The 14,493-nt window shown below is 38.3% G+C and overlaps 1 protein-coding gene across 1 annotated transcript; it reads right to left on the bottom strand.

The window, feature by feature from the left end:
• On the bottom strand, positions 1-14,400 carry araf (A-Raf proto-oncogene, serine/threonine kinase). Its single transcript, XM_077521069.1, has 16 exons — positions 14,266-14,400; positions 12,381-12,588; positions 11,489-11,592; positions 9,728-9,830; positions 9,464-9,621; positions 8,683-8,769; positions 8,430-8,578; positions 7,770-7,793; positions 7,535-7,662; positions 7,174-7,376; positions 6,730-6,906; positions 6,571-6,617; positions 6,194-6,312; positions 5,968-6,099; positions 5,662-5,796; positions 1-4,614 (listed from the first exon to the last, which is right to left on the bottom strand). Exons 2-16 carry the CDS (start codon positions 12,486-12,488, stop codon positions 4,474-4,476), a joined length of 1,815 nt encoding a protein of 604 aa, XP_077377195.1. The 5' UTR covers positions 12,489-12,588; positions 14,266-14,400; the 3' UTR covers positions 1-4,473.
• Positions 14,401-14,493: the final 93 nt, after the last annotated feature.

The following is a 14,493-nucleotide window of genomic DNA, read 5'->3' as shown; positions in this document are numbered from 1 at the left end:
TCAAGTAACACAGATGAATTTATTTAAGAGTAAATCCTAAAAACAAAACAAAAAAAAGCCTAAGATTTCCAAAACACTGTAAAATAATTTTCTTCTTTTTAAAACCATCACAGAAAAATAGAAACAAATATTTTTTTTGTAATTAAAATATAACTGTACACAGCAGAATATACCATTTATTGCAAACTGAACACACCTGGCACCCAAGAAACTGAAGATCCACCTACAGATACCAAAAAAAAAAAAAAGGGGCCTATTTTCATACAAACCTCCTTTTCTCTTCCACTGTCGTGTTTCCTCTTTGAACTTTGAACATGGACATAAAATAGTCCTTAAATGAATTTAAAAAAAAAAAGACAAAAAAACAAAAAACAAACAAACAAAAAAACTTACATTTCATAGAAAACCAAAACTGACATTGTTATGGTGTAATATTGCTCATTTTGCATTATGGACATTTTCAGAAGCAGCCATTTGTATTCTTGCAGAAAGACCAACTAAACACTATTACATTATTTTTAAAGTGATGCCATTCACAAAAAATCAAGTGTAACGTCACAGATAAACATGTCAGGTTTACTTTTGTGCTCAAGTTGTTTGTGAGCAAATGCCCTGGCAAGAAACGGATTTCAAATTAATGGTAGGAGCGGACAGTACCAATAGCCGTCAAGAGCATTCCTGTTTAGGGTGCAAAGACTGATCGACATCACATGTACAAACAGGCTAAATTGTTGGTACCCTTCTACTAAACAAAGAGCCACAACAGTCAATAAATAATGTACTTAAGTGAAATTCACAAATGAACTGGCGTCTCTTTTATTTTTTTTAGGATAGATCGATAGATTATTTTTTATTTTTTTTTTTAACAAAAATAATGAAAGGTCCAGTGTTTTCATTAGTTATGATCTTGAAAACAATTCTGTTGAGCGATGGAAAGAAAAATGTGAAGCAATTTTGGATTAGTTCATTTTCAGTATATTGTTTATTTTTACTTTTGTCAGTTATTATAGTGGAGTTTTGCTTTTACTGCAAGGGTACCAACAAAATCGACTCCATGTACATTGAGATCACTTAAAAATCTACAAGAACAACACAGCATCTGCAAAGACGTTAATAAATAAAAGAAAGACAAAGTCTCTCCAAACCCTGGTTCACAAATACCCATCTTAACACCACATCAAATGTCATTTCCCAACCACGACTGCCCCTGTGTACATGGAATGAGTAAGAACATAGGGTACCCAGCCCCTAAGTACAATATTAAATTTGTTTCAAATGTCTGCTCTAATGCAATCCCGTTGTGCTTGAATAAACACCCAATGCTACCTCAAAATCTGCTCTCATATGGAATAACAAAGCCGAGCGTGTTTACAGAAACGTCAAACCCAGTATGCAAAGTTTGTAGTTAAATGTCATCTTAAAACAATTATGTATTGGTATCTGTGTTGTCTCTCCAGCTATGAAACTACATTAAAATGACAATATTCAAGCCTAGAGCCATCAACAAATCATTAACCCTAAAAAAAACAAAACTGCTCTGTTCATCCTATTTTCACATTGTCCTGCAAGAAGATGAAGAGTTTGTACGTATTGCCACAATAAGAGGAAAGAGGAAAAATAAAGTGCAGGCTCCATGACTACACTCAAAACGCCACCATGCTTTAGTTCATAGGTTTCAAACTCTAGACCTGGGGGCCACTGCACATCTACTTCATGCTTCTTGGTAGAATCTGGACCAAAATAGAAAATCTTCACTTTTAATAAAGTTGAGATATTGCAATCACTTTGTTACCAGACCGCTTTTTAGTTATGTTGATGAGGCGATTATACATTTTGGCTTAATAGTCATAACAGCCTATTGGCGGAAACCACAACTACAATGTGGTCCCCAGCAAAGAGATGCACAGTCTATAATGCTATTACTATTGCTACTACAACACAAGTCAAACAGGCTTGCTATTTTTTTTGCCATGCTCGCAATCAGAATAAATTGAGGTTAAAACAGCATCCACAGCGATGTGGGGAAAGGGATGACGAGAGGGTGTTCCACAACACCCTGGGAGGAGTGGGGGCGTACTGTATGTCAAAGCACACAACTATCCAAATGGTTGGAGCGGTTTCAGAGCCTATTTCCGATCGCATCCATGATTAGAGAACAGAACTTTTGGGGGCGAGTCCGAGCTCTACTGTTCTTAGTCTCGGTTTTTGTCAAATTTCCCAAAAAAATGCAAATTATACTTTTTGACTGGTAGGACTTTTACTTCGAGCGGCGTACACTTTGAAATTAAGGTAATGCCCACAAGTGGCAGATGTTAGGCGGAAAGGAAAAGTAGTCCTGGCATGGTTCAAGAAACAAAGGTACTCATCAACACACACACACCCATTATTTGTCAGCCATGAGCACTTCATGCCTAAATGGAGCACACAGACAACTACAGAAAGAGACGAGCGTCACAACTAACAAACACAGGGTTGGTCATCCTGGGATGATTGGGCAGAGCACGGATGGACAAGGAGGGTTGAATATTGGCCACATGGGAAAGGGTTTCACAAGTACTTTCTGTGGATTTCAATACTTCACTTAAACCACCACAATCTGTACATTCACACTCACTTTCTCTCCAGTTATTGCTTCCAAGTATGTCTACTTTTCAAGCATGTTTTTTTTTTTTTTTTTTAATTACCAATTAAGCAGAAGATCCCCCTTTCCCAATGAGTTCTTGAGAATTTTACATCACTGCCAGTTTGTTTGATTCACTGTTACAAGTCACGTGAACATTCAGTTAAGATAGTACTGTGTCATTTATCAATGGCTGTATCTGCATCTGGTTCGGATGCCTCCTGGACGCCTCCCTGGTGAGGTGTTCCAGGCATGTCCCACCGGCGGGGGGCGACCTTGGACACACTGAAGAGACTGTCTCTCGGCTGGCCTGAGAACGCCTTGGCATCCCGCCCGAGTGGTTGGGGAGAGAGAAGTCTGGGCTTCCCTACTAAAACCGCTGCCCCCGCGACCCGACCCCGGATAAGCGGCAGATAATGGATGGATGTATCAATGTATACTTGACGGTTTAAATTTCAGCAGTACTTATATGTTACCCCTTAACAAGATTTAACTTCAGCAACATTTATCTCAATGTTGTTGTCCAGGCTACTAAACGGTACGTGTGTGGAGACATTTTAAAAGTCTGCATAGTGCCCACATATTCAATCACTATTGGTTTTAGTTTAAGGCTTGTTTTCAACTGTCTGTGTGTGTTGGTTTGGGGCTATAAGTCAATAAATCGCATCTAATATGAATGTGTTCATTGTAAAATAATTACAGAAACTGAGATATAAAGGTGTACTGTAGAGCAATCCTTCTCAAATACTGGGGCGCATCCTGGGGACATGATTTATTTATTTTTATTTATTTTTTGCCGTCCTAGGATAAAGTGTAATTGCACATCCACTACAGTAGGTGGCAGTAGTGTCCACATTGTGAGCATGTGCAAGGAATATTAGTCCTCTACAGATGTGTACTAGGGCTGCACGATATTGGAAAAACATGCGATATGCGATATACTTGCTGAACATAGCGATATCGATATTATTGCGATATTTAACATGTACCTAAAGAAACTACATTTTTATTACCGAATGAAAGAAAAACTTTTTCATGGGGCAAAATAAGCAACCTTAAATGTAATCTTAGTTCATTAATTGTAATTATGTCTTGATAATTTTCAACTATTGAATGGCGATGCACATTTTAGTTAGCGTCTGACTGGTCAAATTCATATAAAAAGCATAAAATTCCATATAAAACTTATTGCATGCCTTTGCGATATCCATATTGCAAGGGCCAATATCGCGATATAGATAATTTTTCGATATATTGTGCAGCCCTAATGTGTACCTACAACAATTTTATAGACAAGCATTCATAGTCGCAACGGAGAGCTGGGAGATGCGAACTATTTCACTTCTTCCTCGGGGGGTGGCGTAACAAAAAATAATTGAGAAGCACTGCTGTAGAATAAAAGCAAAAGGGCTATATTTTGACCTATTTTCATATGATGTGGATTCTTGGGTTATGATCGCAGTGATCCTTGCAAGATCTGAGCATGTACAGTATGAGACAATGCTGCAGTGTTTGTTTTCCATAAAACAATGGACACCCCCCCCCCCAGTAAGTTAAGAGTATCTAATGCCCATTTGAAAGATACTCTCAAACAAATATGACAAAATGCTGATGAAAAGGAAAAAGAATTGTCTCCCTGAAGGAGCAGGTCTTCGTCATTGGAAGAATTAAAAACGAAATTAAAAACCTATAAAGATTATTCCTGCAGTGTGTTGAGTGCTTGAGCTCCAAGGCTCTGAAAAGTTGGTGATAAAGTTCTACAACAGAAGCAGCTGAAGCCTCTCGGAGGCACTGGAATGCTGTGGTTTTAGAAAGGGATACATACACCCTTTCCACCTAGTGCTGTTGGAATCTTAGAGGGGCATCAGCCTAGTGGTATGGAACAGGAGCGGGTTCAAGTCCTCAGCATGGACGGCCCGATGGAGAGAAGGCTCAGAACGACTGCGCTCAATTTTGGGCAGCAAGTCCTGTACCTGTTCAATGGCCACCAGGATCTGATAAGCGAGAAGAAAAAACAAATCAGCCAACATAAGGCATACAAATATTACCAGGTTAAGAACAATTATTTGGCAACAATAAGCTACTCACTTTGGCAAGACTGGAGAAGACAAAGGGTAAAGGTGATTAACACTACTACTAAAACATAAAGTATATATATTTTTTTTGCCTCAAATTCTTAAATTTTTCATTTCAATGAAAAAAATGTATCATTCTTTAAAATAAAGAAATGAAAGAAAGAGTAAAACTTGTCTGCCCCTAATCAACACAAAAAATAAAAATAAATGACAGCAAACAGTCAAAATGCTTTCAAAGTAACAATTAGCCAAAATAATTCAACAGCATCACCTCATGCTGAATACATTTTTTCAATAGTTGTGCTATTATAACAATTTAAAAAAAATACAAATCGACTGCGATGAGTTGGTTTTATAATCCAGATTGTTCTACAAACTGACGCCTTCAGTTGTAATACATCATTGTTTTTGTTTTGTTCTGTATTTAGGTTTGGAAAAAAAACATCTGTTCCTCTTAATTTGTACTCACTTTCCCTTTTTTTTAAAATTTGATTTGCATGTTGACTGGTAAAATTTCATGATGGGATCAGTGTTGGGAGCGTTACGTTAAAAAAGTAATTTAGTTACTCATTACTTTCTTAAACAAGTAACTATGCGTAATTACTTACTTCATAAGTAACTCATTTCCAGGCAAAGTATTTTAACAACTTTAAAAATGACATTTTCAGAGCACGTTTTCCACAAAGGGGCACCACCACTGCATATCTTGTAGCTTACTTCGAGCCTTGAAACTAATAAATAAATTGTAACGTAACACATTTCACATACAATAACGAAAACTGTGTTTTAAATATGGGGAGAATAATTAGTTAGATGAGTCCATTTATGGACTAACACCGTTAGTTTAAACGCCGTTATTCCCAACACTGGACTTTATACATCATTCTAAGGTGGTTAGATAATCCTGACGTTTAAAGAAAACGGTTAATCGTAAAACCGGTTAATTGCGGCACTCCTACTTGTTACCTGTGGGAACAAGAGCCTCTCATCACGTTTGAATTTCAGGCAGTCAATGATCAGCCTTTTCATTGACTTGGGCGAGGTACTGTAGAGCTTACTTAGGTCCGGGGACAAATAACCACGACCCACCATAAAGATTATCTGGAAAGAAATAAAATTAATAATAATCAGTACACCGTTACTGGAATCCTAGAGTTCCGAATAGACTGAACAAGATGAAAGTCTATTTGTCTCAGCAAAGGTATCAAATCCACCATTCATTACAATTTGGCTCAAAACATTTCGAATAGTTAAAATAAAGTGTTGTTCAACCTGATCTCTGTTGTTGATATTGGAGTACGGTAGAGTCCCTGACATCAGCTCAAACAGCACAACTCCATAGCCATATACGTCAGACTGAAACGTGTACGGGTTGCTGTCCTGCATTCGGATCACCTCAGGTGCCTTCGAATACATGGAACAGAAACAAAAGAGTGATGTTGTCTACTGATAATTTCTGTGATTAAATATTTCTGAAATAACATTAAAATAAAATTACCATCCAAAGAATTGATCCACTGGGCTGTTCAACCTGCTGAGAGCCGCTCCACCGTGATTTCACTGTTGCAAGGCCAAAGTCCCCTATCTTAACAGTCCAACCTTCATGGAGGAAAATATCTAGAAACAATCTCAGGAAATACTGCTACTGACAAACTGTGTTTTATTGACAGTGCGAGTTGGACAGCAAAGCTGTTATTTTTATACTGGATTGTTCCTAACTTCATGCAAAATGGACAAAGTGCAATTGACATTGTTGGCATAATGGTTCCAAATGAAGTCTGTGGTCACATGCTATAGGACAAGTGGAATCACAATTGACATTATCAGTATGGTTTCTGGTTGACTACAACCTACTTCTACACAAGAAAAGGATACTGTTTGATTTCAGGTCACGATGAATTATGTTCTTTGCATGAAGATAACTGAAAGGGAAAATGCATGCTTAATTTTCCATGGAAAAGATATATATTCAGACAAAAATGACAATTTGCTGCACAAGTGGTAAAGAGCATTAATAATGTGGAAAGGTCTTACTCCATGCCCTGTGCTGTCTGTCTGGCCACGTCAATCCGCCTCATAGTGTCAAATTTGGTTTCAGAGACATGCAGATGGCGGTACAAGCTGCTGCCTTCACACCACTGTGTGATTATGGCAAAATTGGGCTTAGTCATGTATCCCATGAACAACAGGATGTTGACATGGCGGGTTTTCCTGAAGAGACGGAAGAAGACGAAAAAAAAAACCATTTAATATTTTAGCAACATTTAACAACAACAACAACATAAAAAGAATTTCCCATCAACCATTTTGTTATTGACTCTTTAATTTATAAAATATGTCAAGAGTACACCCACCATTGTGTTTTTTCAGTTGGTTCAAAACGCAATCATTGTTACGTCCAATTAATAAAAAAGCAGAACTTCAGATGCTGCTTGAAACATTAGTCATTAGCCAACTACACATAAAGAAACAACTTACCGTAAGACCTGCATTTCATTTTTAAATGCCTGTAATTGTTCGGGTGTTGGTTCTGTGACTTTAAGGATCTTGATCGCTACATCCCCATGCCACTTGCCCTTGAATACAGTTCCAAAGGAGCCAGCTCCTATTCTCTTCTGGATGGTGACTTCGCGTGAGTGGACCTCCCAGTAGTAACTCGAGTCCCTGTAGCCCCCTCGGTGCTAAAAAAAATAAAATAAATAAATAAAATAAAAACAAAACAAAACACACACACACACACACACACAAAACATGCAATTTGCCAAATAACTAAAAAAAAATGAACACTTCTGTCTCTGAAAACGTCCAATGACATAGAATACTGCAAAACGTCACATACTACTTTCTTTTTGTCATCCGAGGAGGAAGGCTTTCGTTCTTTGTGCTCTGACGGTGACTTAGGTGGTCTTCTCCCTGGAGAGCCTAAAGAAGGTGGACTGGTGGATGGCTTTGGTGATGGCTCAGGACCTGCAGATATTACAGGCTGAGTATTAAGTTTGAGTCTAACACATGCAAAATAAATGCCAAGACTAAAATTACTACTACCAATAATAATAATTTAAAAAAAAGCATACCTATTGTGTTGTTAAATTTCACTGCTTCCTAAAAAGGTTGAAGGGGGAGAAAAAAAAAATCATTCAATGGATTTAAAGTAATTTTAGTGACAGAATTTAGACTACAAACGGGAAGCCTTTTATACCAGGTATTTTCATTGTGGTCACAATTATTGTAATATAATTTGCAGAGGTGGGCAAAACGGTCAATACAATGGCCTATATTTGACAGATGCCCACCATTCAGTGAGTCTTTTCGCATTTTTGACAAGTACTTTAGGTAGGGATAGACAGATTATCGGCTATGCCGATTATCGGCGCCAATATTCAGCATTTTGATGAATATTTGGATACAGAAGATGAGAATTTTAATGGATAAAGTACAACGAAAGTCACTGTTTTGCTCCTGTTCTGTTGCTCCTACAATCCGTTTGTTTTAGCAAGCATGCACCCAATAACGTGGTCCGCTTATGTATGGGTTACATTAAATACCCCTCAGTCGACCGGTGGTTAAGTGTTTGGTGAAATGTTCGTCGGTATTCCGGGCTACGTGAACCAATTACTTCGTTAAGGCTGGATATCTTACAATGTATTTTAAAGTCATTTTCTGACTTAGAGAGTGTATTTGCATGATTTCAAAATTGTACAACCAAAGAACATCATGCAAAGGGCAGCTGAGACTTGCCTCTATAATGCTGGCAACAGCAGGGCTCACTGTGCTGACCATATGAACATTGGGTGTCGAGGTGGAGCGATGCCTTTGTAGAGACTGGCCATCTCCACTGGGGATGGGGAAGGGAAAGGCTGATGTTGGGGACAGGAGATCCTGCCTGAGAGAGGACATGCAAAACCTCACACAGTGTATTTAAATATGTTTCAATAAGGCAAATCTTTTTTTAAACATGCTGAGAAATAGTTTGGTCTGCAAGCTTACCCAGCAGGCTCTGGCGTTAAGGCTATGTTACTCTGTGATGGGGAATTTTCTGGCAATAGTATCTGAGGATACTCGTCTGTGCAGGGTCTTAAATCACACCCGGCCAAACAAGCAGAAAAGAATGAGACAAAAGACAAAAATATTAAACGGGTAGACTCCAACACGTTATGACTGAACTACTATCGTCAAAAATAAATCCTGTGCAAAATGTTCAGACAACAATAAAGCCCGATGCACACAAGGCACCATGGGCGCTGAGTCAACGGCTCATGGCATGGATGGCTTCTAAGCGCCGATAGCGCTGTTCTGCGCTGCTTAAAGTTGCATCGATCACGTGTTTGGGATCAAGTGACCATTCATGATGGCGACCTCCAAGCCAAAGAGATATTGTTGTCTGTTGTGCCACTATGCCAGAAAAGACGATGACTGAGGGCTGCTTCTTGCCAGAATTAAGTAGGTACTAACTATTGTAAACACGTCTAATCAATTCTACTTGTGCAAAATTACAAACTCGCAATAACGATTGGATGACACAACCTAAGAAAAAAAAAGCTTTTGATAATCAAGAAGATAAGAGTGTATTTATACCCACCTCAATTTCCCAATTTATTTAAATTCAACGATTAAGTTTTAAAATGATAAATTAATTGAATTAATTTGATTCATTGTACAGCCCTAAGCTGGAAAGAGCCATCAAACTCTCAGGCTGTAATAAACCTTTGCTAATAACCAACGTGTCATAGTAGAAATAGATTAATGGTTTAACTGTGCTTCAACTCACCGCTGTTTGCTAACTGTATCCATGTCCACGCAAACAGTAGGTACCTTGCTACTGCAGTGCTGATGAAATTTGTATCCACATGTCTGACACCTGAAGCCATTAAATAAAAATTTGTGGCAAAAATCACAGTAAGCCAACTTGAAGAAAGTTTTCCGTACCTGTGCAAATTAAAATTCGATTATTATTTCTGCAGCAAATGAACATTAAGTAAGGATAAATGTCATAAAGCTATACACAAAGACAGCATATTTGCCTATTACTTACAAAGTTGTGCATAGTCAGGGGAATATCATCCAAGACCTCGACTAATAACTCCTCTCCAACCAAAGGAGTAATGTCCGTGTCCCAGTCAGTTAGCCTCTTACGACTGGAAGAGTAATTAAAAGACAACAACAAAAACAATAATTGTGAATCCCAATTACAGTATATGTTGGGGGAAAAACAGATTATGTTAAATCAAGAAAGACTTCATGTTCTTAAATGGCTGCAGCACACTAATGTCACACACGTAGTGCAACTATGATTCATATTTTCAATCGCCTCAAAACAAGTGGCCTCGGCTCTGACATTCATGAAATGTCGTGGCAGAACCCCATATACCGCGCAAGTGTTCAGTGAATCAGTGGAGATTGGTGTCTGTGGAACGCACTCTGCTTCATCTATCCTTTCTTTAGTTTTTCCTCTTTTCTCTGGAGATCTCCCTAATTTGTTGGAATTTCGAGATTTCTGGGGTTGATGAAAGATTCTTGTTTTGTAACCCTGTGGGTGGCAGGTGGTGTCCGGTTGGTGCTGGATTTCACATTGCTTCATCTTTCTTTCATTTTATCCTTCTTCTGGTCTACTGACAACTTCATGACTCTGGGAGTCTGAAGTATCTGGTTAAGGTAAAGGGTATGGGATTTTTATTAGGTTTTAGCTGTATTAAAGAGCACAAACTCACACACATGCACGCACAAAAAAAAGAATAGAAAAGAAAAAGAGAGCAATGATCATGACGACATGTTGAATCGGTATGACTGCCGAATGAACAATACTGAGCTCCCCGGGAAAAAATAAAAATAAAAAATTCTCCCACCTCACCACATCCATGGAGGTTCTTGACAGTTCCGTGCTCAACAAACTTCTTAATAACATTACACACTGTTGAAACAGGGTTACCAAAGTCTTTGGAGATGCCTATATACCCTTTGAAGGTCTTGTGTTTGGGAATTACCACACTTTTGACGTCCTCAGATAGCTCCTTTGCTTCACAATTGTGACAAAGGAAAAGGGGATAACTGGTGTAGATAAGACCTTTTAAAAGTTTAAAAGTTAGTTTGCTGCTGAAAGGAGACTGATTCTGTTCTCTTTCATCTAAAACTGCTTCAAACATCAAAGCGTATGTAGGAATGGAAGAATGTTGATTTGTTTTGATTGTATTGGTGTTAATGTTTTATGTTTTTTGTGTGTGTGTGTGTGTGTTTTTGCAAAGCGCTTCGTGACAGCTCAGGCTGTTTGAAAGAGTTGAGTTGAGTTGAGTTTAATTATTTCCCAATGGAGTATTATTATTATTATTATTGTTTTATAGTATAGTTATAGTATTGTTATGTTTTCACTGGGTTCAACCTGGTCATTTTTAAAAAATTAATTTTCCTTTAACGGCTACATTTAATGTGGTTCAGTAAGCCACATGGTGGCAGCTGTGTGGTACTGATGTTGTAAGTGAAAGCTTTGTCTCCAGCAATTTAAATGGCTTTCTGTCATTCTTATTTGTCATTACCCTGCATATGAAATCTAACTATTTGCTTAAAATAGGTTAAATGGCGATAGAAACGTTCAGAGAAGCAGTACGATAGAAACTTTTCTATTGTCTCCGCACACTGTATTTCCGTATCATCCAGCTCTAGCATAAATGCAGCCACATTGGCTTAGTATTGCACCATCGGGAGATAATATGCTAATTGCATACTTATTTCAAACCAACACATTTTGTATCCCATCTTGCTAGTGTTAGTAAAACTTGAGCAGACTGCAATGCAAGCTTACCCTTCTAGAAGACGAAATACAGCACAGCAATCTTGGCTTAAGCCTCTCACTTTAAGTGCTTTATCTAGACTCTCATACACCGTCTGTCCTTGCCGAACATTCACCTGTGAATAGGGAGATGACTTCAACAACACTGATCATGTCACATTCATGCACCATTTAAAAAACAAAACAAAACAAAAAAACTAAAAAAAACGTACATTGTTTTATGTAAGAAGTATGTAAGTGTATTGAAATAACTTGTGGATTGGTACCATATGAAATATATCATTCAATTCATCCAATATTTTCTATACTACGTCCTCATTACACTCAGTGAGACAAACTACCATTCACACATTTCCAACTAATAGCAATTAGCAGTCTTCATTTAATCGAACGTGCATGTTTTGGAATGTGGAAGGAAACCAGAGTACAACACCCAGAGAAAGCCCACGCAACTGTCGCGAGAACATGCAAACTTCACACAGAAGCCAAGATACCAGCCCAACGCCTCTTGGCTGTGGGGCATATGTGCAAACCACATTCGCAATATAACCAATATGCGTATATAACGTGCATTATATTTCAAATTATGAACAAAGGTGACATGTTGAGAAACATCGAATTTGAATTACAAGTCAGAAGAGGAGAAGGATGATGAAAAGCACCATCTGCCAGACCAAATGGTAATTTTTACACTCTTTGACAAAGTGAGAAATATGTCAAACTTTGTGTGAGTAACCAGCAATACCAGCCATGTTCTTCACTGAGAATCGTCACCCATTAATTTAATTGCAGCGTGATATTATTTTAATGAGACACACACACCCACACACACACACCCCCACACACCCACACACACACACAAGATAGCTTATATATAAAGAGCAACATTGAGCACTTGTCTCACCACAGTCCTTTGCTTGTTGGGGAGATAGACTCGAATGGTGCCACCCCCTCGGGGCACATCCTCCGGACTAGTTTCTCCTGAGGAGGAGTAGGAGGAGGTGGAGGACATGATGAGAGGAAGCAGGAGAGGGATGCTATACTTGACACCAAAGCCTCAGGAGAGTGTCATTGGCCGTTGGATCCAAAAGAGTAAACGGTTTACTTGCAACCTGCAGCAAAGTTAACAGGTTTCATTTTGGGGATATGCAATAAGTATTCATGCTGAAAAGAACAAAAACGCCAAATCGGTCGCTGAACATAAACATTAAATCTGTGGTAATGATAATTAAATCTAAGGCGGATCAAAAGCTAATATTTCCATGTTTCTATTTGTGCAAACAAGAACTTAAAGTTGTAACAAAGGTAAAATATTTGGGCCATGTTTTGAGGGATGACTTAAGTGATGATGACGATGTACTGAGATAGTGCAGAAAGCTATTTGCCCAAGCAAATATGCTTGCGCGCAAATTTAGTCACTGTTCTGATGATGTTAAAATTGAACTCTTTAAAGCCTACTGTACTCCATTATATTCCCCACATATATGGTGCAACTATAGCAAAGGGAAAATGAATCAGATCAAGGTTGCATATAATGATGCTTTAAGAATTCTGTTAAAATACCCTAGGTGGGAGAGTGCAAATTTCTTGTTTGTTACCTCAAATGTTCCAACATTTCATGCACGGTTAGGGAATTTTATATATAAATTTACGTGTCGAATTAATAGATCTGGTAACGGAATTATAAAATCCATAAATGATCCTTTTTTTAAGTGACTTCATATACACTTCATTGTTCTGGAAATACTGGTTACATGAACTGTATATTTTGTAAACCAAGGGCTATTTATGTGTGTTCTTATATTAGTGTGTTTTTTTGTGTGTATTTTGTTGTATTATTTGTTTGTTATTAATGGACTTGAGTCTGTCAATAAAAATAAACTGTATACTGTATTTCAAAAAGGCAAAAGAATGCCGAATTCATAGAACTAACAATACTAACAGAAAAAACACGGTACCTACGCTTGCGAAGGTATTAGCGAAGGCTAATGGGCTGTACTATGTATGGTGGGAATAACAGTAAATATGCATTTAACACAAGGTTTGTGCAGTGTACAATGTTTTGACAGATGGTACGAAGCACCACTCAAACGGTAATTTGACAAGACATAAGTCCACAGCAATTATATACTATTAATACTCATCAATAAAATCAGTACTCCACAACACTCAAAATAGTCATCGCGTATGAAGCAAAGCGAGTGATAAATGTAAATACACGCGGAAAGCCCAAACTGCAAACTTATAGAAGTCATAGCAGAGTGATGCTAATGCTATGTAACGTTAGCCTCTTAGCTTAGCGTGGGATTTGTCTACTACTGTATGTGACATTTGGAGTTGTGGGAAGCCATGTTTCTCTTCACTGTGCCACTTAATCTACTTTAAACTGCCTCGCCAACTAGTTTAGGAGGTAATGGCAACTAACAGCATACTGACGATATCATTCTAACATAAGTCAAGTATTCACTCGGAAAAGCAGTTGTTCCCAGGATAAACTGTGTCCGTATTGTAAGAGATTATGTAGCTCCCCAGTGGCTAGCGTACTTTTTGAGCTATTCGTAGCCAGCCCAGTTCAAAACGTTAGCGAACTTCGGGGGTTTTGCCACTGCGTCTGCTCCGCTCCTGACTGCTGTTCCTGGTCATTTCTCCGCTTCGTCAGCAGGGACTCGTTACACCGTCCAAAACACATCACTGAATAGTTGTGCTGTGTTGGGTCTATTTCTACAGCTAAGAAATAATTCTAACATCGCCAGATATTTATTAAAGTCTAGATATAAATTAACGCTTACCTGTGGCAGCCATCTTGAACCCTCTCAATCTAAAGTCGAATCTGTCAAGAACTTCAGGGAAAGCGGAAAACCTCTGAATTGCTCTTTTTTCATTGGCCACTTCCTGAAGCTGCGTTCTTTCATTGGATATCGCCAGTTGGACATAGCAGAGATGGGCGTTAACTAACCGCTGTCATGTAAATGAACTCTACTACATACTACTCGCACTTCAGTTTTCGTCTAGCTGCA

Source organism: Festucalex cinctus, chromosome 5, assembly GCF_051991245.1.
Source record: "Festucalex cinctus isolate MCC-2025b chromosome 5, RoL_Fcin_1.0, whole genome shotgun sequence".
Taxonomy (NCBI): Eukaryota; Metazoa; Chordata; class Actinopteri; order Syngnathiformes; family Syngnathidae; genus Festucalex; species Festucalex cinctus.
The sequence above is the reverse complement of the archived record's forward strand: the minus strand, read 5'-3'. Positions and strand labels throughout refer to the sequence as shown.

Coding starts and splice junctions, on each gene's coding strand:
- araf (XM_077521069.1), bottom strand. CDS start 12,488: ATGTCCTCCACCTCCTCCTACTCCTCCTCAGGAGAAACTAGTCCGGAG. Junction 8,579..8,682: donor TTAACGCCAGAGCCTGCTGG/GTAAGCTTGCAG, acceptor GTCCTCTCTCAG/GCAGGATCTCCTGTCCCCAA. Junction 6,313..6,570: donor TCGTGACCTGAAATCAAACA/GTATCCTTTTCT, acceptor GATTGTTTCTAG/ATATTTTCCTCCATGAAGGT.